General features: G+C 41.6%; 1 protein-coding gene across 1 annotated transcript in view; it reads right to left on the minus strand.

Annotated features, from left to right (window-relative positions):
* LOC306885502 (autotaxin-like) overlaps positions 1-25,200 on the minus strand; it is a 37,297-nt gene that overhangs the window by 7,639 nt on the left and 4,458 nt on the right. The window contains exons 2-24 of the mRNA XM_079442078.1: positions 22,320-22,416; positions 22,107-22,238; positions 21,386-21,511; positions 20,899-20,959; positions 20,714-20,811; positions 15,836-15,915; positions 11,438-11,557; positions 11,159-11,214; positions 10,643-10,708; positions 9,515-9,587; positions 6,603-6,711; positions 6,226-6,348; positions 5,750-5,781; positions 5,531-5,658; positions 4,759-4,822; positions 4,586-4,673; positions 4,300-4,469; positions 4,171-4,228; positions 2,256-2,395; positions 1,707-1,830; positions 991-1,068; positions 389-521; positions 1-27 (exon numbers count right to left, since the gene is read on the minus strand). The exon at positions 1-27 is cut by the window's left edge and continues 127 nt beyond it. Of these exons, the coding sequence (XP_079298204.1) occupies positions 1-27; positions 389-521; positions 991-1,068; positions 1,707-1,830; positions 2,256-2,395; positions 4,171-4,228; positions 4,300-4,469; positions 4,586-4,673; positions 4,759-4,822; positions 5,531-5,658; positions 5,750-5,781; positions 6,226-6,348; positions 6,603-6,711; positions 9,515-9,587; positions 10,643-10,708; positions 11,159-11,214; positions 11,438-11,557; positions 15,836-15,915; positions 20,714-20,811; positions 20,899-20,959; positions 21,386-21,511; positions 22,107-22,238; positions 22,320-22,416 (2,183 nt within the window). The remainder of the gene's footprint in view (positions 28-388; positions 522-990; positions 1,069-1,706; positions 1,831-2,255; positions 2,396-4,170; positions 4,229-4,299; positions 4,470-4,585; positions 4,674-4,758; positions 4,823-5,530; positions 5,659-5,749; positions 5,782-6,225; positions 6,349-6,602; positions 6,712-9,514; positions 9,588-10,642; positions 10,709-11,158; positions 11,215-11,437; positions 11,558-15,835; positions 15,916-20,713; positions 20,812-20,898; positions 20,960-21,385; positions 21,512-22,106; positions 22,239-22,319; positions 22,417-25,200) is intronic.

Here is a 25,200-nt window from a genome sequence, read left to right on the forward strand (position 1 = left end):
GGGATGAAGACGGAGCCCAGAGCCAGCCTGCAACACACCGCAGGAGAGGAGATCACATACACACCACAGGAAACACACATTTCATATCACTCAATAATAATATCAAATATTATTCAGTTATATTTAATTATAATTCATTAAATATATAATAAAATAATAATTGAATAATTATTAAAAATAAATTAAATAACTGAAATTATTTATATTTTAAAATATACATTTATATATAATGCATGTATATAACTAACTATAAAAAATAAGATTTATATGTAAAATAATTAAAAAATATTTAAGATAAAATAAGAATTTTATATTAATAATAATTTTACATAATAATTGAAACATGTTAATAAACACAGTATGAGGGTCAGGGTTGTGAGTTTCTCACTCTTTGATCTTCTCCTCTGTGTCTCTCAGTCCGTCATGATCGTGGTCAAATATGGGTCCCATGATCACATTAATGCTGTTTCTCTCTAGACTGTATCTCTTGAGGACGTCCCTCTGCAGGAAACTCCACACCCCTACACACAAACACAAGGACACAGAGTTTATTTAGTCTCATTTCTTTCTCAACACGTTTATTCTTAGGTGTGATGTTTCATGTTTTCAGTCACATGTTGCTCTGTGTGAACTGCAGCAGTGAATGGAGCTAAAATACATATATTTGTATTAAATATACTTCACAAATGCATGAGTTAATTCACATACACAGATCAGATCAGCAATTCACAAACTTTTCACAAATTTTCTGATTTTACGTGCACTGATCGTTGATCTGCATTTGCAGATCATTGTGTGTGTGGATCGCTCTGGATTGGTGTCCATTTTCAAACTTTCCTGCCCTGTGGTTTTTAAAAAGGCCTTAATTTTTTTAACCAATCAAATGAGAGTTTTCACTCCAGCTAATTTTCCACACACTCAACACTGTGAGTCTAGAAGCGCAGCTTTGTGCATGCATTTGTGAATCATATTTTGTAAATAAATACTCACTCTTGAAAGCGGGATACATGGGAACAGTGTTTGTGATGAGTGAAGCCTCATATCTGGATTCAGCCGTAACAGAGAAATCTACAGAGATCAACAGCAGTCATTCAACACATACATCAGATTTACCTGGAAATCATCTTGAGCCAAGACACTACAGGCAAACCATTGCTTTATGCACTGGTCAATTTTGGGGCTATTTTGCTTCCATATCATGTCTCTTCTTTTAGTCTAGTGGACAGAAAACATCCAAAACACACATTGAAATGTTTATTTTATTGCTCTTTATCTATTTGCATCTGTATATTTCAATTCCAATCCCCTCTATATTCTGATGGTTTGTTCATATTCATTCACACTGATTTATACAACATTTTACTCCTAAAAACATGGGGAAATATATCTGTTGACAGTATTTTCTGATTTATGGAGTGATAAAGAGAGAAATCCAGAATATCCTCTAAAAACAAAATCAAATGAGAATTATGAACCAATGCTTAAATTTCTGTATGCAATCTAGTGCATATTTGCATTTTTGCATGTTTAAACAATATTTCAACAAACTTAAAACAAACAATAGATAACAATATAAAAAACCAATAGTCTTTATGATTAATCAGCTGAAGTATGGTGAGACCTCTTCTGAAATCACTGAGGTTTATTTCTTTAATTCAGTGAAATATGATCTTGTTTTCAGATCAACAGATGAGTGTGTGACTTACCCGGTGGGTAGAGGAAAGCGTGTTTGACGTCTGGCTCCTGGGTGTACGAGTTACATGTGTGTGTGTGATCGAGACGAGGGTCTGCTCTTACACACTCGCTGGACGACACTGCCGGAACATCCACCTGCGCGCACACACACACACACACACGTTTGGTTTTTATGGTTTATGAGGACTCACCATAGGCGTAATGGTTTTTCTATTGTACAACCGTATTTTCTAATCGCCCTACACCTAAACCTACCCCTCACAGAAAACTTTCTACATTTTCTACATTATATATTAAGATATTTGATTAGATTAAAAAAAAACATTCTGTATGATTTAGAGTATTAGCGGAGACACTGAAAATGTCCTCAGAAATCACCTTCTCGTTGTAAGACCTGTCATAACCATGTCATTATACAAATTTGTGTCCTTAGAAACCACATAAACATGCACAGGCACAGACAGAGACACGCACAGAAACACGCACAGGCACACGCACAGGCACACAAGTGTGGCGCCGCGGCTCAGAGGAAAACATCTGCTCGTTGGTGGTCTGCGCACCTGTGCTGTGAGTGTGAACGCGGTCCACAGTGGCATGTTGATGACGTGACTGTATCCGCTGCAGTAATCCGAGTGACACAGCTGTGTGTAAGACGTCTGGAAGAGAACGGCCGGTCGGCCGAACGGCAGGTGTGTGACGTCTGCACAAACACACACATGATCAAAAATATCACACGTTCAAGAGATTCACTCATTCTGTCTGCCTGGACAATCATTCCTCACTAAAACATTACATACAAATAATATGAAAAGCTGCACTTCTAATGTTTTTGGTAAAAAAAAAAAAAGCTGCATTTCTCCTCTTGTCTTGCTTAGTTTTATTATTTTTTATTTATTAGTTTTATTTTATTTAGTACAAAATAAACTAAACAAAGACAACTAACTAAAATAAATGAAAATAAGCTTTATTTAATTTGATTTCAGTTAACTTATTTTCTTTCAAGTGACGATTTTTCTTTTCCTGGTTTTAGTTTACTATAATAACCTCAACAGTGTTGGGGAAAGTTACTTTTAAAAGTAATGCATTACAATATTGCGTTCCTCTCTAAAAAAGTAACTAATTACATTACTTAGTTACTTCTTATGGAAAGTCATGCATTACATTATTAGTTTTAGTGCAGGTGAGATGAGTAAATACATGTTGATATTTAGTCTAGAACTACAGTAAGATCATGTTGATATTTAGTCTAGAACTACAGTAAGATCATGTAGATATTTAGTCTAGAACTACAGTAAGATCATGATGATATTTAGTCTATATCTACAGTAAGATCATGTAGATATTTAGTCTAGAACTACAGTAAGATCATGTTGATATTTAGTCTAGAACTACAGTAAGATCATGTTGATATTTAGTCTAGAACTACAGTAAGATCATGATGATATTTAGTCTAGAACTACAGTAAGATCATGTTGATATTTAGTCTAGAACTACAGTAAGATCATGTAGATATTTAGTCTAGAACTACAGTAAGATCATGTAGATATTTAGTCTAGATCTACAGTAAGATCATGTTGAGATTTAGTCTAGAACTACAGTAAGATCATGTTGATATTTAGTCTAGATGTACAGTAAGATCATGTTGATATTTAGTCTAGAACTACAGTAAGATCATGATGATATTTAGTCTAGAACTACAGTAAGATCGTGTTGATATTTAGTCTAGAACTACAGTAAGATCGTGTTGATATTTAGTCTAGAACTACAGTAAGATCATGTTGATATTTAGTCTAGAACTACAGTAAGATCATGTTGATATTTAGTCTAGAACTACAGTAAGATCATGTAGATATTTAGTCTAGAACTACAGTAAGATCATGTAGATATTTAGTCTAGAACTACAATAAGATCATGTAGATATTTAGTCTAGAACTACAGTAAGATCATGTAGATATTTAGTCTAGAACTACAGTAAGATCATGTAGATATTTAGTCTAGAACTACAGTAAGATCATGTAGATATTTAGTCTAGAACTACAGTAAGATCATGTAGATATTTAGTCTAGAACTACAGTAAGATCATGTAGATATTTAGTCTAGATCTACAGTAAGATCATGTAGATATTTAGTCTAGAACTACAGTAAGATCATGTAGATATTTAGTCTAGAACTACAGTAAGATCGTGTAGATATTTAGTCTGGAACTACAGTAAGATCATGTAGATATTTACTCCGATATTTCCTTCTAAATTAAAGTAATGCATTACTTTACTAGGAAAAGTAATCTGATTCTGTAACTCGCGTTACTTGTAATGCATTACCCCCAACACTGAACCCCAATACTTACATATTTTTGGTTATATTATATTGCATACACATGCGTGCACACACACACACACACTTCCTCCCTGTTTCATCACATGACATGTTAATGAAGGATGTGAACATGAATGTGAAAGTGAAAGGGATCTTAACTGCTCAACAGTCCATCAGTAGCGGAAGGAAACCTCTGGGAACTTTCTTCAATGTTGTTCTGTGAACGAGAAGAGACTCAATCCACTGACCTGTAGAGAACACGCATGTGTGTGTGTGTGTGTCGCTGACCTCATCGTCACAGTTACAGCCCAGGTCATCGGTCACCTCAGAGGACGGGGCTAAAGGCGTGGGTGATGTCACTTCCTCTGGCTGTGTAGGGGTGTAGGGGGGGCTCCTCAAGACGCTGTTTAGACTGCCGTGAGTCCCGTTATTAGGAGCCGGAGTCAAACCCAGCAGATCTACATGCACGCACATACACACACACACACACATACACACACACACGGATGCTGCATTAATCTGTCATGATTCTCATAATCTAAGACCCCAAATAAATCCGGGGGGATCTTCTCACCACACATGACGTTATACAGCTCAATGTTCTCAAAAACAGGCACTTCTGTCTTGAAATTGAAGCTCGGTCCAAATCCCAGAAAGATCGTCTGCGAGAAAAACACAAGAGTGATGAGACTGATGGACAGGTTACTGTACTGATTGATCGATTGATTGATTGATTGACTGATTTACCTGCATGCTGCTGATCTTGTTGTCAAAGCCATGATCTCCAAAGAAGCCGCAGGTAGCCGTAGCTCTGCTCTCACACACAACACACATAACATCTTACTAGCAACTAAAATTATTATTTTTTTTTTTTAAGAAGTTTTCAGAATTCAGAAGGTCAGATGGGATGTTGTCAGGCCATATGTCCTGTCAGCTGTTATACTGGGCTCGTAGCATGTGCTCTTCAATTGCACACACAAATACGGCGGTGCACGCTGTAGCCTGTATCATTTCATATTGAAGAGCAAATGAAACTACGATCATGCATTAGATCCGCATCACGTTCAGCAGCAGCAGCTCTTAAAGAAATAGCAGCCAAATAACCAGCTGCTGTGATGTCTGTTCATCAAAGAATAGAAAAAAAAAATCAAAAACTTTTGTAGCTTTAAGGATTCATCTAGATTTAATTTAGAATTCAGCGTTTTACAACTTTATTCTATGACTGTATATTTCCTACTTGCTGAAGGACACAGGTAGCTAAATATGACATTTCTTATAATGGGTTTATGTGAAGATTATTTTAAGTTCACTTAAATTTGAAGTTATTTAAGTTATATAAGTCTAATAAATGTTCAAATTGATAGATCTCAATTATACTGTAATGTTGAATACCTATAGTCAATGGTTATCATCAGTAGTATTGATACTTGCATTCAGTCATAAAAAAAGATGCCATTAAACAAAAAAATACACATACACACACACACACACACACACACACACAAACAGTGATACCCACATGGCCACATGCCACTTCCTGTCCATGAGCAGGTGCACGTCCTCGATGCGTCTGTTGTTGGCGTAATGTAGGCGTTTGGGCAGGTGCTGCTTCAGGAACGGCTTGAAGTGCTGATTGGGCATCTTACACTGGAAACAGGTCAAAAGTCAAAGGTCACATGCAGCACGGTGTACAAACACAACACTGATTCTGCCAGGAGGATGGGACTGATGGACTTACTGTTAAATTAGATACGATCTCCTTTGGATCATCTGAAACATGAAGAAATGAGGGACTATAATCAGCTGTGAAGGTTTCAGAAGTACACATCTGTTTCCTCTGAAATTATGTTTTTAGAGTTTGTGTATATGCAGGGTGTGCATGGATATGCATGAATATATACATTGAACATATAGAAAACTGACCATAACTTTGATCATTAGACTTCGTAAACAGAAGATTCATTAGTTAATTTAACACATCTTTGACCTAAATTACAACCACCTATTTAATTCTAACCATTGCCGGAAAAATGTTAGTCATAATCAAATTATATATAATGATAATATATATACTACTGGTGAACTTCAAGTTTAATAGCTTAAAATATTTATATTATTTAAAAAGTGAATAAATACTGTATAAATAATTGCATTTTAGGTTGAGCCTATAGTTTTTATAATGAGCTTAACGGAGATGAACGTGTGTGTGCTCACATGGTGTGTTGGGGTTTTTAGGGCCGATTCTTCCAGAGGATCCTGGGATCAGTGTGATAGCGTCAACATCCAGCCCGTAAGAGCTCAAATACTCTGTTCGTTCACAGTGAGACTCCTCCATCCCTGAACACACACACACACACACACACACAGAACATTTGCTGTGAAATGACCATTTAAATGATGGTGCTGATCTGAGTCCGTTCGATTCATTCGTCACATTTACATCAGATTTAGAGCAGAATTTTATTTACTACTCATTCTACATCATAGTTTATGATTCCTCAGACCTATAAAATGGATTTTGTGGACTGTTGTGTGGACTGTTGTCTTCAGACATGCTGTATGTTTCTACACTAGAACACCAGAGATCGTACCGTGATCGCCAACCAGGATGACGTTCACACAGCGATGAAGGTTCATCTGTTTCAGGCCGTTCATCAGCTGACCGATGATGTTATCAATCTTCCTGAGAGTGTTATCCAGCTGTCTCACACACACACACACACACAGTGAAAACAGTTAAAACTCATGTCATATTTCCCCTCCTCTAAATGTCACACACTAATCAGTCTCTGAATGTGTGCATGCGTGAGTGAGTGTGAGTGAGTCTGTGCGTGCGTGCGTGAGAGTGAGTGCGTGCGTGCGTGCGTGCGAGCGAGTGCGTGAGAGTGAGTGCGTGCGTGCGTGCATGCGTGTGTGAGAGTGAGTGAGTGCGTGCGTGAGTGAGAGTGAGTGCGTGCGTGAGAGTGAGTGCGTGCGTGAGAGTGAATGAGAGTGAGTGCGTGAGTGAGTGCGTGCGTGAGAGTGAGTGAGTGAGAGTGAGTGCGTGCGTGAGAGTGAGTGAGTGAGAGTGAGTGCGTGCGTGAGAGTGAGTGCGTGAGAGTGCGTGCGTGAGAGTGAGTGAGTGCGTGCGTGCGAGTGAGTGAGAGTGAGTGCGTGCGTGAGAGTGAGTGAGAGTGAGTGCGTGCGTGAGAGTGAGTGAGTGAGAGTGAGTGCGTGCGTGCGAGTGCGTGCGAGTGCGTGCGAGTGAGCGCGTGCGTGCGAGTGAGCGCGTGCGTGAGTGAGAGTGCGCGTGCGTGAGAGTGAGCGCGTGCGTGAGAGTGAGCGCGTGCGAGAGTGAGAGTGAGCGCGTGCGTGAGAGTGAGCGCGTGAGAGTGAGTTAAAACTCATGTCATATTTCCCCTCCTCTAAATGTCACACACTAATCAGTCTCTGAATGTGTGCATGCGTGAGTGAGTGTGAGTGAGTCTGTGCGTGCGTGCGTGAGAGTGAGTGCGTGCGTGCGTGCGTGCGTGCGAGCGAGTGAGTGAGTGCGTGAGAGTGAGTGCGTGCGTGCGTGCATGCGTGTGTGAGAGTGAGTGAGTGCGTGCGTGAGTGAGAGTGAGTGCGTGCGTGCGTGAGAGTGAGTGCGTGCGTGCGTGAGAGTGAGTGCGTGCGTGAGAGTGAGTGCGTGCGTGAGAGTGCGTGCGTGAGAGTGAGTGCGTGCGTGAGAGTGAGTGCGTGCGTGAGAGTGAGTGAGAGTGAGTGCGTGCGTGCGTGAGTGAGTGAGAGTGAGTGCGTGCGTGAGAGTGAGTGCGTGAGAGTGCGTGCGTGAGAGTGAGTGAGTGCGTGCGTGCGTGCGAGTGAGAGAGAGTGCGTGCGTGAGAGTGAGTGAGAGTGAGTGCGTGCGTGAGAGTGAGTGAGTGAGAGTGCGTGCGTGAGAGTGAGTGCGTGCGTGCGAGTGCGTGCGAGTGACTATAATCAGCTGTGAAGGTTTCAGAAGTACACATCTGTTTCCTCTGAAATTATGTTTTTAGAGTTTGTGTATATGCAGGGTGTGCATGGATATGCATGAATATATACATTGAACATATGAGAGTGAGAGTGAGCGCGCGCGTGCGTGAGAGTGAGCGCGGCGCGCGAGAGTGAGCGCGCGAGAGTGAGTGAGCGCGTGAGAGTGCGCGCGCGTGAGAGTGAGCGCGCGCGCGCGAGAGTGAGTGAGCGCGCGAGAGTGAGTGAGCGCGCGCGAGAGTGAGTGCGCGCGCGCGCGTGAGAGTGAGTGCGCGAGTGAGTGAGCGCGTGCGTGAGAGTGAGCGCGTGCGTGAGAGTGAGCGCGTGCGTGAGAGCGTGCGCGTGCGTGAGTGAGCGCGCGCCTGCGCGCGAGTGAGCGCGCGAGAGTGAGTGAGCGCGCGAGAGTGAGTGCGCGAGTGAGTGAGCGCGTGCGTGAGAGTGAGCGCGTGCGTGAGAGTGAGCGCGTGCGTGAGAGTGAGCGCGTGCGTGAGAGTGTGCGCGTGCGTGAGAGAGTGAGAAAGTGAGTGTGTGAGAGTGAGAAAGTGAGTGTGCGTGAGTGAGTGTGTGCGTGAGAGTGAGTGCGAGTGAGCGTGCGTGCGTGAGAGTGAGTGCGTGCGTGAGAGTGCGTGCGTGAGAGTGAGTGCGTGCGTGAGAGTGAGTGCGTGCGTGAGTGCGTGCGTGAGAGTGAGTGCGTGCGTGAGAGTGAGTGCGTGCGTGAGAGTGAGTGCGTGCGTGAGAGTGAGTGCGTGCGTGAGAGTGAGCGTGCGTGAGAGTGAGAAAGTGAGTGTGTGCGTGAGTGAGTGTGTGCGTGCGTGAGAGTGAGTGCGAGTGAGCGTGCGTGCGTGCGAGTGAGCGTGCGTGCGAGTGAGCGTGCGTGCGAGTGAGCGTGCGTGCGAGTGAGCGTGCGTGCGAGTGAGCGTGCGTGCGTGAGAGTGAGCGCGTGCGTGAGAGTGAGCGCGTGCGTGAGAGTGAGTGCGTGCGTGAGAGTGAGTGCGTGCGTGAGAGTGAGTGCGTGCGTGAGAGTGAGTGCGTGCGTGAGCGCGCGTGCGTGAGCGTGCGTGCGTGAGAGTGAGCGTGCGTGCGCGTGTGAGTGCATGCGTGCGAGTGCGTGCGTGAGAGTGAGTGCGTGAGTGTGAGTGCGTGAGAGTGAGTGCGTGCATGCGTGAGAGTGTGCGTGCGTGAGAGGTGAGAAAGTGAGTGTGTGAGAGTGAGAAAGTGAGTGTGTGCGTGAGTGAGTGTGCGTGCGTGTGAGAGTGAGTGAGTGAGTGTGCGAGAGTGAGTGAGTGTGCGTGTGTGAGAGTGAGAAAGTGAGTGTGTGCGTGAGTGAGTGTGTGTGTGAGTGTGTGTGACAGAGTGTGTGTGAGAGAGTGAGAGAGTGAGTGTGTGAGTGAGAGAGTGAGAGAGAGAGTGAGTGAGTGTGTGAGAGAGTGAGTGTGCGTGTGAGAGAGTGAGTGTGCATGTGCGTGCGTGTGAGAGTGTGTGTGTGTGCGTGAGAGTGAGTGTGTGTGTGTTTCACCTCGTTGTTCAGTGGACCCAGGATGTGTCCGTATGTATCCGGCTGCTCTGAGTGGACAGCATAGACATATGGCCTGGAGAATACAAACCACACAAAACTAATTGACAACTACACAAAAATACATAATCAACACAGTAAGAGAATTGGTTTGCATTACAATTTTTTTTATATTACGGTTATGAATAATGTTGTGTCTTATGCAAATTAGGCATTATCCAATTAAATATGCACTAATTTACATAAATGTCTAGAACAGAAATCTGAGCATTGGTTCATAATTGTCTGATTTTGTTGTCATATTAAAGGTTTTTCCAGAGGGGAGTAAGGATTTCTCTTTTCATTACTAGTAATCACTATAATTCTTGTTACAGTTTTCAGTATGGTTCTAGTGACTGTAGTTATTGTTATACTTTTCACTATAGTTATTGTAATAGTAATCACTATAGTTATTGTTGTAATTTTCACTACTTATTACAGTAATCGCTAAAGTTATAATTACATTTCTCACTGTAGTTATCATTAGTCATTACTTTAGTTATCATAATAGTAATTACTAGTATGATCTCAAAATCATACAGTCATTATAGGAAAGGGTTCAAATACACAAAAATGCTGGAAAACCAAAGAATTTGTGGGAGCTGAAGGATTTTTCTGAAGAACAGCAGGCAGTTTAACTGTTCAGGACAAACAAGGGACTCATGAACAACTATCACTAAACAAAAAGCACACCTGTGGATCATTCAGGGAACAACAGTATTAATCAAGGGGATGTAAACTTTTGAAGGGGGTCATTTTTATAAATTCACTCTAGTGGACTACACGTAAACATTTGTTATGTGAAATATCTTATTCAGGTCAGTACTTAAACAATAACATGCATTTTGTATTATCTCTCTTATTTTTGGTAAAATAATTAACATTTTGCAGATTCTGAATGGTGTATGCAAAGTTTTGACTTCAACTGTATGACTAATTACAGTTCTTAAAGTTGACAGCCTGTTATAGTAGAAAACAAATATTGTACTAATTCAAATATTTATTTTATGCATTCCAGTAATGAGACCCCCGGGGGATTAGCTGTCTCTCATCAGAATGTTTTGTTCCCCCGCGAGCAGTCAAACACCGCACCTCTCGTCATCAGGCAGGTGCAGCCACTGCAGGATAGTGAGGATCCTCCGCTCCAGAGGAATCACCCTACAGACAGAGAAAGAAAAAGCGAGAGAGCGAGAGAGAGAGAGGGGTTCGGTCAGCCCCTTCACACACACGTCAGAGCTCTTCTTCACTAGCAGCTGAACACGTCTTCAGAACGCAAACAAGTGAAGCTCTTCAGAGAAGAACATGAAGCTCGAGACAGACTGAGCCGCTCTGAATGACCTGTGTGTGAGAGTGAGTGTGTGTGTGTGTGTGTGAGTGTGTGTGAGAAAGGTCTTTGTTTGAATCATGTGTTGTTTGTGTCATGAGTCTCTGCAAGTGACACTCTGAGCTTTGCTCCAAACACTGAACGCTTATTTTAAAAGAAAACCTCATTTAAAATGACACACTGCTGCAGAAACAGCTGATTAACCAGGAAACCAGAATAATGAATAATCCCTCTATATGTGACTATTACATTCAGCACATTTGGACTGAGATCTCGCTGCTCACCAGGGCCAGAAGAATGTCCCAGCCTTCACGCCCTGTTTCTCTGCTGTGATCCAAATCTGAGACGACAAACAGACAAAAACGCTCTAAATTATTAAACATGAACCCACTGAGCCAAATGATTTATTTAGTGTTCACATGTAAAACCTGGACACAATAAGAAACATCCTCTGGACCACAAGTACAGAATCACATTTATGCCTTACATATGCAGACGACATTATAAATCTTATGTACAGCGTCTCGTCTGTGATTGGCTGTGTGGGCGGAGTCATGACTCACAGGCTGCCCACCCCACCAGCGGTGATTGAGCTTCTCTCGTCCTCTCAGTCTGAAATGAGCTTTGAACACGGGATCATACATGGAGTTACACACGATCCCGTGAGACTCTGGATACAAACCCTGAGGAGGAACACAAAACAAAATCACAAGCAGTTCACTTAAAGGGTTAGTTCACCCAAAAATGAAAATTAGCCCATGTGGTGTATATGACTTTCTTCTTTGAAACGAATCCAATCGGAGTTATATTAAAAATTATCCTGGCTATTCCAAGCTTTATAATGGCAGTGGGTGGGTGTTTTTTTTTCATAGGTTCACTCAACGCTGCGTAAGCTAAGACACTTTGGGAAACGCCCCTGGGCGTGCCGATTGTCTGAAGCCCTTATAGAATCACGCCAATTCATTGGCTGATGGCGCGAATGCAGTCCTCGACGTTCTTACATCGCCTCCTTATATTGTCGAATGCGCCATCTGCTCCTGAGATTTCTCTGCCTTCACGAAGCGGCCATATTTGCCCTTCTGTTGTGATTTTTCTGGACCGATTTCAATCGTTTTCTCTTGGGATTTCTTTGTTTGCACTTCGGCTCCTGTTCTCCTTGTGGTGAAGTGCCATGGAGTATAGTCGCTGTCAGCCACCGCACAGTAAGTGCGTTAAATGTATGGCTTTCGCACACGCACGAGGCGGTTTACGGTATCTCGAAATGCAAATTCTGCGAAAACTTCAGTCTCAAAACCCTCCGCACTAGGCTTGCGGTTTTTGAGAGGGAGCCATCCGTTTTCCCCCGTCATGCTCCGGAGGCCACTGAGGCCCTCCGCGAATCCACGACTTGGGGCTCGTATGTGGAGCTCGAGGCGATGGAGAGCGAGCAGACAGGCCTTGCCTTTTCTCTCCCTCTCTCGCCTGAGCACGAGAGAGTTGCTCCGTTTGAATACGCTCATGAGTATTTATGCCCTAGCCCGGAGGCACGCGACGCCGTTTCCTTCGGGCTAGATGACGTGTTATTCACAGCAGCGTCCAACTCTTGAGGATTTCGGGCCTGCTTTAGCCGACACTTTCCCGCCTAGCAGCCAGGAAGCGCAGCCTTCAGCGGCCTACTCAGAGCTTGTGGACATGCTGTCGTGGGCCACTGAAAAGCTCTATATTGATTGGCCCTACAAGCCCCGCGAGTCTCAGTCGCCTAAACTCGATGAGCGGATCCTTAGCGGCCCAAATTCAAGGCCTGAATGGAGGAAGCTACCGTTTTTCAGCGATCTGCATCACGAGATCTCCAGATCCTGGAAACAGCCTTTCTCCTCCTGCCTTACTAATGCGGCAACCTAGTGGGTTCTGTGGAGCAGGGCGGGCTATACCGCCATTCCGGTGATCGAGGACACGCTAGCCTCTCGCCATCTTTGGCGCCTTTATGGAAGTCCCGCCCCCTCCTTCCAACCAAACCATGTAGGACCACTTCCGCCCTTATCAGGAAGTCCTACATTGCAGCTGGTCGGGCAGGCATGGCCCTCCACACGAAGGCCATCCGCCAAGCCTACCAAGCAGATGTGCTCAAAGAGATGGATGAGGGGGCGGCTCAACTGCAAAGGCAGTCAAAGAGCTCCGTAAAGTCACGTACTTGGCCCTGAGAGCCACTAAGCACACTGCTTGTGCTGTAGGACACTCTATGGCGGGCTCGGTAGCTGCAGAGCACCACCTATGGCTTAATCTCACAGAGATTCGTGAGAAGGAGAAAGTTTTTGTCCTTGATGCCCCATTTCTCAAACTGGACTATTTGGAGAGGCAGTCAGCTCTATAGTGGAGAAGTTTCGGTCCTCCAAGTCTCAGTCAGCAGCCCTCAGGCAGTTTATGCCCAGGAGGACGAGGGACCATTCTAAAACCCCCTCCTCTTCCTTGTTTAGAGAGTGCTCCTTGCCACTTGGTTCAGTGCTGGAGTTCCTGCAAGAGAAACTTGCGGCAGTTGCAGCTGCTGCCACCTTAAGGGTTTAGGTTGCAGCCATTGCTGCTCGGAGAGAGCTGGATGAGATTCCTCTGGGGAGACATGGGATGATCTCTGCGTTTATGCATGGTGTCTGGTGTCTGAGACCAGTACGCCCCATTGGAGTTCCTTCTTGGGACTCATCTGTCGTCCTTGAGGGTCTAATGGTTGCCCCATTTGAGCCCTTAATTCCAGAATGGATTCTGACTCTCAAGGTTACTCTTTTGTTGGCGCTAACGTCTTTAAAAAGAGTTGGGGACTTGCAAGCTCTCTCTGTCAGCGAGATGTGTATGGACTTCGCCCCGGGTCTGGTCAAGGTGACCTTACGGCCTAGGCCTGGCTACGTTCCCAAGGTTTTATAAGCATTGTTTCGCTCTCAGGTGGTCACACTTCACTCTTTCCATCCTCCTCCCTTTGCTTCAGGCGAGGATGAAAGGCTTCACATGCTCTGTCCTGTCCGAGCTTTGAAGATCTATGTGGACTGCTCCAGCCATTGGAGGAAATCTCCCCAGTTGTTGGTATGTTTTGGTGCTGGTCGCCGTGGGCTTGCCACATTGAAGCACAGAATTTCTCACTGGGTGAGGGACGCCATTTCGCTGGCTTATGAGGTGCGTGGTCTTTCTTCACCTCTCAGCGTTTGGGCGCATTCTACTAGGAGCGTGGCTTCCTCTCAAGCACTTTTTAGAGGGGTCCCCCTAGAGGATATTTGTGTAGTGGCAGGATGGTCCTCTCCGCACACTTTTATCAGGTTTTATAACTTGGATCTTGACATGGCTCCGGGTTCCCAGATTGTCCGGGTATGCTGTCTGGTTCGTAAACGGACCAGATAAGGCAGCGTTTTTAGCTTGGCATGTTTGGTATATTGTTCCCAAAGCGTCTTAGCTTACGCAGCGTTGAATGAACCTATGCAAGAGAACGTCTTGGGTTACTCGCGTAACCCTTGTTCTCTGAATAGGGAACGAGATGCTGCGTTTGCTGCCAAGCTCCTCACGCTGCCGGCAGGGGCCTTTCCGGCAGAGAAATCTGAGGAGCAGATGTAGAAGGAGGCGACGTAAGAACGAAGACGGCATCCGCGCCATCAGCCAATGAATTGGCGTGATTTTATAAGGGCTTCAGACAATCAGCACGCCCAGGGGCATTTCCCAAAGCATCTTAGCTTACGCAGCGTCTCGTTCCCTATTCAGAGAACAAGGGTTACGCAAGTAACCCAAGACGTTTTTGTTAAACAGTTCAAAAGCAGTCAAATAAAGTGCATCCATCCATAATAAAACATATATGGATATTTTATTACAAAAACGCATCGATTCACTACAGGAGGCCTTTATTCACCCCCGAGCCGTGTGAGCCGTGTTTTATTATGGATGCGCTTTATTTGACTTCTTTTGGACTGTTGAAAAATAACACCCACTCACTGCCATTATAAAGCTTGGAAGAGCCAGGATAATTTTTAATGTAACTCCAATTGGATTCATCTGAAAGAAGAAAATCAGGATGCCTCGAGGGTAAGTAAAACATGGGCTAATTTTCATTTTTGGGTGAACTAACCCTTTAATCAGATTATTTGAGCAAATTGAGTGCCTTAAAACATTTCAGTTAAAAAAAAAGAAAACATTTGTTGTAAAAATGTTCACTCAGAGGCTCCTAGTTCATTTCACAAATAATTACAAAGAAATGGCAAGGTACACATTGAATTAAACATGGAATTTTTAAAAAGAAGAACTGAAAGAGTAAAATGCAAGTCCATAAATAAATAAAAGCATTTCCTAAGAAACTTTGGTTATAATTGAAGTATTTCCCATTTACAAACATTTGGCAGCATTTGGCACAGACATTTCAAAGCTTTTTTGCTGTTTTTTTATTCTTTTATACCTTTTTATTTAATTCTTATTTTAATTTCTTTAAATTTTTAAGTTCTATTTACAAATAACAGCATTTTTACAGTGGAATTAAATCACACTAGAAATGCTACTCAAATCACTCAAATTAGAAACATTTCATTCATTTCTCTGAACAGCAATTTTACTCTAAGTATTGCAGTATTTTTTCCTACTCTAATAGAGTAATTACATTTTATTTTTTAAATATTTTTATAGTATGGGAGACTTAAGTCAATTTTAATTACCAATGGTCATAAAAAGGCTTTTATGCAAAATATGTCATGTTTCAATATTCTTGTTATGTTCAAATCAAATAATCTTAAATCTCAACGTTAGAGAACATGAAACACTAACAGAACACTAACTATTTATTCTTCTTATGCAAAAATGCATTAAAAGACTTAATTTCAACATTTCCTCTCCTTATACGTCCAAAGCAAAGCCTGCTGGGAATTAGACATGTTCTGCTTCATATGATGAGTTTTGTGATTAGCGCAGTGATTTTTGAGTGAATAGAGTGACTCTGCTGCAGTGTTGTGAAGTGTGTTTGGTACCGTGGCCAGCGTGTAGAGGTTGGGGAAGGTTTTGGACGGGTACATGGGTCTCATATGAGGGGCGTGGGTTCCACAAGATCCTACCAGAGAAACACACGAAACAGTGTTTTAATGAGCAGCTGCTCTTGTCACAGTGTGATAGACCCAAGATGCTGTTCTTCATTAGACATGAATGAAAGTGAGAGATGATGTGAGTCTCTGTATTGTGTCACTCAACACTGTGACCAAACGCTCACAGATAACGAGCGATGTCACGGTCATGCCTTGTCCAAATAGCCACACTTGGGGTCTTTGCATTTGACTACTTGAATGACGTATTTCCTGTGTTTGGTCTTAAGTAAGGATGAAGACCACAAGCGTGTGTTGAACTTTTCATTATCTGATGGGACACACTTATGTGTGATAAAAAAAATGCAAGTGTTTACATAGCTTAATTTTAATTTAGTGCTGTCAAATGATTAAATCGCATCCAAAATAAAAGGTTTTTGTGTACATAATATATATATGTGTGTGCAGTGCATATTTATTATGTATATATAAATACACATCCATGCATGTAGATATGTAAATGTTTTCAAAATATATACTGTATGTGTGTGTATTTATATATACATAAATATACACAAAACACACATTATGTAAACAAAGACTTTTATTTTGGATGCGATTAATCACGATTAATTGTTTGACAGCACTATTTTCAATACTTTGCATACTGAAATAATCAACACAGCAAATGAATCAGCAACAAAAATATGTAACACACTGTTTGATCTTTTAAGGAGACACTACAAGCCAAAAAAATAGTTTTTTTGTTTCATGTATTGGTCAGTTTTGAGCTTTTCAAGAGTTGTAACAGACTAGCACAAAGAAAACATCCAAAATACAGTTTAATGTGTACCCATGGTTATATTTGCATTATATTAAAGGTGCAGTAAGTGATTTCTGGAAAATGCTGCTGCCATTTAAAATCACCAAAATGAACTAGCTCCGCCCCCACAGCCACAACACAGGCAACAATTAATGGGGCTATAGCGATCACTAAAAGGGGAACCAAAAGGAAAAGCATTATATTAGGAGTAGGTTCTCTCACTTTTCAAACACACTTTGAGAGCCGATGCTTGAAACAGATGGCGAACGTTTAGAAGCTCCAGGCTTACATTTCTTTTTCATAGATTAAGTGAAGGAAAATAATAATGCAAATGCTAAAAAGGGAAGATGACACATGAGCAGTGTTGGGGAAAGTACATTTCAAAGTAATGCATTACAATATTGCACTTTTGCCAAAAAAGTAACTAATTATATTATGTAGTTACATAACTTTCTCATCTGGACGGGACTTGCTTGTTTGTTTTTAATATAAAAAGTTCTATTTTTTGGAAATATCAAAGCCCTTTCACACCAAATGAAGAATAAGATGCAGGAGAAGAAAGTTCAGCACTTGCTTATTAGTATGGTTGAATTGGATCATTGAAGGTCAGCAGCAAAGACACTGGTTAATAAAATGGAATTAAATACATAAATTATATTTGTCTTATTCAACATTTAATTATTGCAGGTTTGTATAATATTCTGAGTTTGTATTTGTCTGTTTTTATTGATTTTGAGGAACACTGAATGTGTTTTAGTGCAGGTGAGATGAGTAAATACATGATGATATTTAGTCTAGAACTACAGTAAGATCATGTAGATATTTAGTCTAGAACTACAGTAAGATCGTGTAGATATTTAGTCTAGAACTACAGTAAGATCGTGTAGCTATTTAGCCTAGAACTACAGTAAGATCGTGTAGCTATTTAGCCTAGAACTACAGTAAGATCGTGTAGCTATTTAGTCTAGAACTACAGTAAGATCATGTTGATATTTAGTCTAGAACTACAGTAAGATCGTGTAGCTATTTAGTCTAGAACTACAGTAAGATCGTGTAGCTATTTAGTCTAGAACTACAGTAAGATCGTGTAGCTATTTAGTCTAGAACTACAGTAAGATCATGTAGATATTTAGTCTAGAGCTACAGTAAGATCATGTTGGTATTTAGTCTAGAACTACAGTAAGATCATGTTCACACACAACACTCTGCACTTACTCCTGATTTCTCTCTACACCAGAGCTGTCACTCAATACATCACAAACACAGGAACTGGAGTTACTTATTTGAAAAGTAACTCAGATATTTTCTTGTAAATTAAAAAGTAATGTTACTTTACAAGTTACTTGAAAAAAAAAAAAAAAAAAGAAAAAAAAAAAAGTTAGATCAGAGAAATCAAAGCATCTCTCTAATGTGTGCTACATAAAAACATGGGTCGACCTAAATATAAGAGAGGCTTTTTGACCCTGGACTGCTGTTGTAATTTGATGATGACTATTGTTAGTTCGTTTTTTTTCATGCATTCAAAAAAAAAAAAAAAAAAAAAAAAAAAAAAACACAGATTTGAATGCAAATTCATTCTCTGCCATGAGGTGGCGCTTTAAGAGCGGTCCGTTCCCCCGTGACGACTGTAAACAAAGCAGCCCGCGCTCATAAACGCTGCTTTATCAGGCATTTTATAGGCAAGATTAAATTAAAATGTAAACAATACATTTCTGGGGACAGTCGGTTCCCTTCAGAGATATATTCACAAAGACATCCGTGCCTTGTTTTGACTTTAAAACGTGCAGCGCTCATATTTATTCAATGACATAATTGCCTTTTGAAGATTCCAGCCATATCACGATTCTTGCCTTTCCACCCCCAACTGTAACACCTCTTGAAGTTACAATTAATACTTTTCTTATACCATTTAACGCATTTAAACTTTTTAAGGCCTTAAACTCCCTGCCCTGTATTTAAGGCCCGTCGGGCAGGCAGTGATACATTTGGTAGCCCGACTGGAAAACACAATAGCTCCAGGACGTCGGGCTAGCGATTTTGCAAACCCTGAGATCCCTGAGGAACAATTCCACTCATTCATATTTTTTTTGGATTCCGTGTCCGGATCAGATGGTGGATCGGCGCCGGGAGATGATGTATGTGGCCCTGATCGTCGGCGGAGGCCGGGACACCTGGATGAGCCCCGGGGACATATCCCCAGTGAAGACCTCGACTAATAATACAATAAAACAAAATAACTAAAAATATAATAAATGTCTAACTACATAATACTATTATTGTTAGAAACTGCAACAATATTAAAATAGAAATACATTTATGCATTTAAAATTATAATTAAACAATAATATCCTGTCCAGAGGAGAACTGCCCCCCCGACTGAGTCTGGTTTCTCCCAAGGTTTTTCCTCCATTCTGTCACAGAGAGAGTTTTGGTTCCTTGCCGCTGTCTCCTCTGGCTTGCTCAGTTGGGGACACTTCATTTCTAGCGATTATGGTCAATTTAATTTCACAGATACTATTTAAACTAAACTGAGCTAGACAATGACATCACTGAACTCAATAATGAAATGCCTTTAACTGAAAATTGAGCATTTAATCTTATTATTATACATTACTGGCACTCTGTCCTCCAGCTTGACACCGTTAAGTGCTTTGAATCTGTATTGTTAAAAGCGCTATATAAATAAAGGTGACTTGACAGTAGTGGAACCAGTAATCAAGAAATCTAATTTGGATTCATCAGTTTTTGCTAATTATGCTAATCTCGAAACTTTAATTTCTTTCCAAACTACTGGAGAAGGTTGTATTTGGACAATTGTATTCATTTCTAGATCTACATGGTAATCGCAAAGTGTTCCAGTCTGGTTTTAAATCTCCACATAGCACAGAAACTGCACTGTTGAAGGTTAATAATTTGTTACTTGCTACTGCCTCAGGGGACTATGCCATTTTAATTCTACTAGACCTAACTGCTGCCTTTGATACTGTAGACCATACGATCTTGATTACACGCTTATAACAATGTTTTGGCATTAAGGGTACGGTGTTGGGATAGTTTAGATCCTATTTGTCTGAAAGAACTTTCTCAGTTCGTTTTGGAGAGTTTGTCTCCTCAACTGCTTCTTTCATGTGTGAGGTCCCCCAGGGCTCCATTTTGGGGCCCATGCTGTTCTCCCTGTATATGCTCCCCTTAGGACATATTTTGATGAAATTTGGCATTTTGTTTCATTATTATGCAAAGGATACGCAAATGTATCTGCCTTTAAAAGATACTTGCTCTTTAGCGCATCTACTGCAGTGTCTTGAGGAAATTAAGGCCTGGATGGCACCAGATTTGGACCTTGGTGAATTGAAACCACTTGTGAAGCCCTATGTAAAAAAAATTAGGTGTTACCAAGGATTGTGATTTTAAACTGAACAAAAGGTGAAATCTTTCCTGTCTTCTAAAGACTTTCAAAGAATTGTACATATTTTTATTTCAACTCGTCTGGATTATTGTAATGGCCTCTATATAGGTATTAGTCAGGCCTCTCCAGACTGCAGATGGTCCAGAATGCGGCAGCTCGCTTCCTGACAGGTACACGAAAGCGGGGACACATCACCCCTGTTCTCACCTCTCTTCACTGGTTACCTGTCCATTTTAGGATTAATTTTAAGATTTTGGCATTTTTTAATTTCTTAATGGTTTAGCACCTAAATATCTTTCCAATTTGATCAAGCTGTTACTTCTAGTGTGCTACCCCCAACACATGAGTATATTCAAGCAAAAGACAGCAAAAACGACATTACTCACATATCAAGTAGAAATAAAGCAACCTCTTTACTGCTAAACCTTTTACTGATGATTGGCTAGAAATGTATTTTGGTGCTCAGTCCACTTCGCTTCTCAGCTGCATTTTGAAAAATCGCTTACTGCACCTTTAAACAGCGTCTGACCGCGGTCCAGTGTCAGTGTGTGTGCAGTGAGAGACTGTGGGATTGGTGTGATGCAGAGATGAGGTTCTGTACTCAGTTTGTGGATGTTGGGTAAGATGCTCTTCCCTTTCTTGATGTAGGAGGCACGGAAACCATCCAGAGAGAGGATGATGAGAGGAGGACGGACAAACCTTCAGCAAACACACAAGAGCAGATTGAGTGCACAAGCTCAAAGTGTGTATGTCACACACACACACGTCTACATCAACATCACTCACCCTGCAGGGCATTCTGGGCTCTGAATCTCCTCACAGTCGCCCTCCAGCCAGGAGCTGTCGCCTGGAACACACACACACACACAGACACAGACACAGATACACACACGCACAGACACAGGCACAGACACAGAGTCGCCCAGGCGCACACACACAGAGGCACACACACAGAGGCACACACACAGACACACAGAGTAAACAGTCAGGATGAAATCTAATTACAGCCCTATGAAATCAATTTAATATTTCCCAAATTCTGTGTTTTCTGTTTAAATTTTTCTGGATTCTAATAGTTTAATTAACTTTTTAATATTCAAAAAATGGTTCTAATTAAAGTAATACAATTTTAACTATGTGCTTGTCTGACCCGTGTTGAGTGCATGTATGTCGGACCTGTGCGCGTGAATGAGAAATATGTGTGTTCTGAATCTGACCCATGACAGTGAGTGCATGTGTGTGTGAGTGAGATGTGTGTGTGTGTGTGTCTGACCCTTGCACAGTGATCTGTAGTTGGTACAGCAGTCTCCTCTCTGCAGACAGTCGTCTGAACAGTGACAGGCGTAATCCTCATTCCTGACCTCACCACAGCGGTCCCGCGAACACTCGAACCCTCCCGCTAAACACAAACACACACGTTACTGGTTTACTTCTGTTCATTTGTACCAGTATAATAATACTGTTCTCTTCATCTCTGTACCAGAGTTATACTTAACTAAAATCCCACCTAAAAATTTAATTACAAAAAAAACAACAAAATGACTAAAACTTTAACTAAAGTTAAAATGCAAATAGAAATATTGAAAATAAATTATTTAGAGCATCTCAATGTGTTATGAATATGTAATCCAGATCTCATGTAATCTGTAACTAGCCAGCTTTGGTCGCATGCGTGTGTGTGCGTGAGTGAGAGAGAGTGTGTGCGTGAGAGAGCGAGTGAGCGAGAGTGTGTGAGAGAGAGAGAGAGAGAGCGCGAGAGAGAGAGAGTGTGAGAGAGAGAGAGAGAGAGCGAGAGCAAGAGCGAGAGCGTGTGTGTGAGAGAGAGAGAGAGCGACTGAGCGAGAGTGTGTGTGTGTGAGAGAGAGAGAGAGAGAGAGAGCGACTGAGCGAGAGTGTGTGTGTGTGAGAGAGAGAGAGCGAGAGAGAGAGAGCGAGAGAGCGAGTGTGTGTGTGTGTGTGTGTGAGAGAGAGAGAGTGAGAGAGCGTTTTCTCACCTGTCTTGAGGCACTGCTTGTCGAAGTCAGAGCAGCAGCTCAGGTACGTCTTACACAGATTATCACACCTGCAGCTGGGCGGCTCTGCCTCCTTCAGCTCAAAACAACGGCCCTTACAGGAGCCCGAGAAATCTACACACACACGCAGACCTCAGTCTGATGCAATAAACACACACATGAATAAATTAATACAGACGGTTGAGACGGACTGACCTCTGATCTGTGGAGGAGTGACTTCCACCTCTCCTGAGGACTGACCGGCCTGAAACACATACGCCTCACACACGGCCAGCGCTAGCACACACACCGCCTGAGGAACACACACACACACACACAGTGATATACTATAAATATAGTCACAGAGCTACATAAGCCCTAAAAAGGGCAAAACCATAAAGATACATCAGAAAATTACTTTGTTATTTTTCATCTTATTGGAACTCAAATAACAATTTCATGATTTTTTTTCCTTCTATTTGATTTTAATGTTTGTATCCCCAGGATACGCCGCTCCTTTGGGGTATAAATTGACTGAGAACAGAAACTTGTTTATCAGTCGTTACAACACCGCTGTAATTCCTGAACGCTTTGGAAACAGACCTAAGGTTAGTCTCTTTTTAAAGAAGACACAGCAGATTATTGCTGAAGTGAAAGCATTTCAAAACAAGAAAGCGTAAAAAAGTTATAAAAGTTTACGTTTACAGTAAAGACAATGTAATATACTATTTTTATTTCATTTTATATAAAATAGATATTTTACAAAATATGCTGCACTCTAAAATTTCTATGAAATCAAAGCCACATGTCTAACCAAGTTATGTTGATATCACAACAATTGTGGTTCCTGTGAGATTTAGTTCGGTCACTATCCCAAAATAACCTCTGGGTTACACACAAACTCTACTGATTTACTCCAATGTGGTTTTCTGTCACAAATCAAACATTTTCTGTCACAATATCACTTCTATTACAAAACAGTAAACAATTATGGAACCTTGACTGTCAGATCTTTCCAACGATATGTTTTATCAAGATTATGAATCAAGATATAAAAATATTTAAACACATATACATATATATCTTAAAAGAGCGGCGTCTCCCCTGACATTCAAACATTTAGAGAAAAATTACAAAAAAATGTAAGCATTTAATTCATAAAATTTCAATGCAAACCTAACAAGCTAATGCTGAACAACAGATTTCTAAACAGGTGAGTCCCCTCCAACATGTGCAAATATGAACTAGATCAACTTTCATCAGAGAGCGAGTAGATTTCCCGCTACAGACGGCCATGCTGATTTAAATGCTGACCATGAGCTAAACAAAGAATGGAGGAACAGTCAATACATCTAAAGCAAGAGATAAGACACCGCTTCTCAAATGTTTCTATCCACCAGGATACGTCACCCCTTTTGGGGTTAATGTGTTGAAGTAAATGCATTAAGTGCCCTAATAATATTAATAATAATAATAATAAGAGCGCTGAATAGAGCGTTTACAAACCATGACCCAAATCACCCCACTATGAGGACAACCACAGCATTACAAACTCTGGCTTGAACACAACCAAATTACTAAAACTTTAACTACAATTCAGATGAAAATAGAAATATAAAAACACTGCACCGTATCAATATCCAACATCTTTGTTTTTATCCATTTTAACAACAATTTCTGTCTTTTTCTTGTTCTCTCAGTCTCAGCTGTATTTCAGTCATCAGTCATGAACTTCATCGTCTGTGATCTTACAGCAGAAATTCAGGTGAGGTTTTACAAACTTTGATTTGAAGAAACATTTATTTGACAATTGGACAAAAAGATTCACAACAAAGATGATAGACTGTGAAATGAATGACCTTAATTGAATTAAAAGCAATGAAGAAATAAAACATTAATATTATGAGATGAATATATACAGTGCCCTCCATAAGTATTGGAACAGTAAAGACAAAATTGCTCTGTTGGCTGTGGAGTCAAGACATTTGCAAATATGATTAAAAGATGAATATGAGACAAAACTACAGAATATCACATTTTATTATTAGCCGTTTCAACATATACAGTGGGTACGGAAAGTATTCAGACCCCCTTACATTTTTCACTCTTTGTTATATTGCAGCCATTTGCTAAAATCATTTAAGTTCATTTTTTTTTCCTCATTAATGTACACACAGCACCCCATATTGACAGAAAATCACAGAATTGTTGACATTTTTGCAGATTTATTAAAAGAAAAACTGAAATATCACATGGTCCTAAGTATTCAGACCCTTTGCTCAGTATTTAGTAGAAGCACCCTTTTGATCTAATACAGCCATGAGTCTTTTTGGGAAAGATGCAACAAGTTTTTTACACCTGGATTTGGGGATCCTCTGCCATTCCTCCTTGCAGATCCTCTCCAGTTCTGTCAGGTTGGATGGTAAACGTTGGTGGACAGCCATTTTTAGGTTTCTCCAGAGATGCTCAATTGGGTTTAAGTCAGGGCTCTGGCTGGGCCATTCAAGAACAGTCACGGAGTTGTTGTGAAGCCACTCCTTCGTTATTTTAGCTGTGTGCTTAGGGTCATTGTCTTGTTGGAAGGTAAACCTTCGGCCCAGTCTGAGGTCCTGAGCACTCTGGAGAAGGTTTTCGTCCAGGATATCCCTGTACTTGGCCACATTCATCTTTCCTTCGATTGCAACCAGTCGTCCTGTCCCTGCAGCTGAAAAACACCCCCACAGCATGATGCTGCCACCACCATGCTTCACTGTTGGGACTGTATTGGACAGGTGATGAGCAGTGCCTGGTTTTCTCCACACATACCGCTTAGAATTAAGGCCAAACAGTTCTATCTTGGTCTCATCAGACCAGAGAATCTTATTTCTCACCATCTTGTGGTCCTTCAGGTGTTTTTTTGTGTCTTGCACTGAGGAGAGGCTTCCGTCGGGCCACTCTGCCATAAAGCCCCGACTGGTGGAGGGCTGCAGTGATGGTTGACTTTCTACAACTCTCTCCCATCTCCCGACTGCATCTCTGGAGGTCAGCCACAGTGATCTTTGGGTTCTTCTTTACCTCTCTCACCAAGGCTCTTATCCCCTGATAGCTCAGTTTGGCC

Source organism: Barbus barbus (assembly GCF_936440315.1).
Source record: "Barbus barbus genome assembly, chromosome: 19".
Classification (NCBI taxonomy): Eukaryota; Metazoa; Chordata; class Actinopteri; order Cypriniformes; family Cyprinidae; genus Barbus; species Barbus barbus.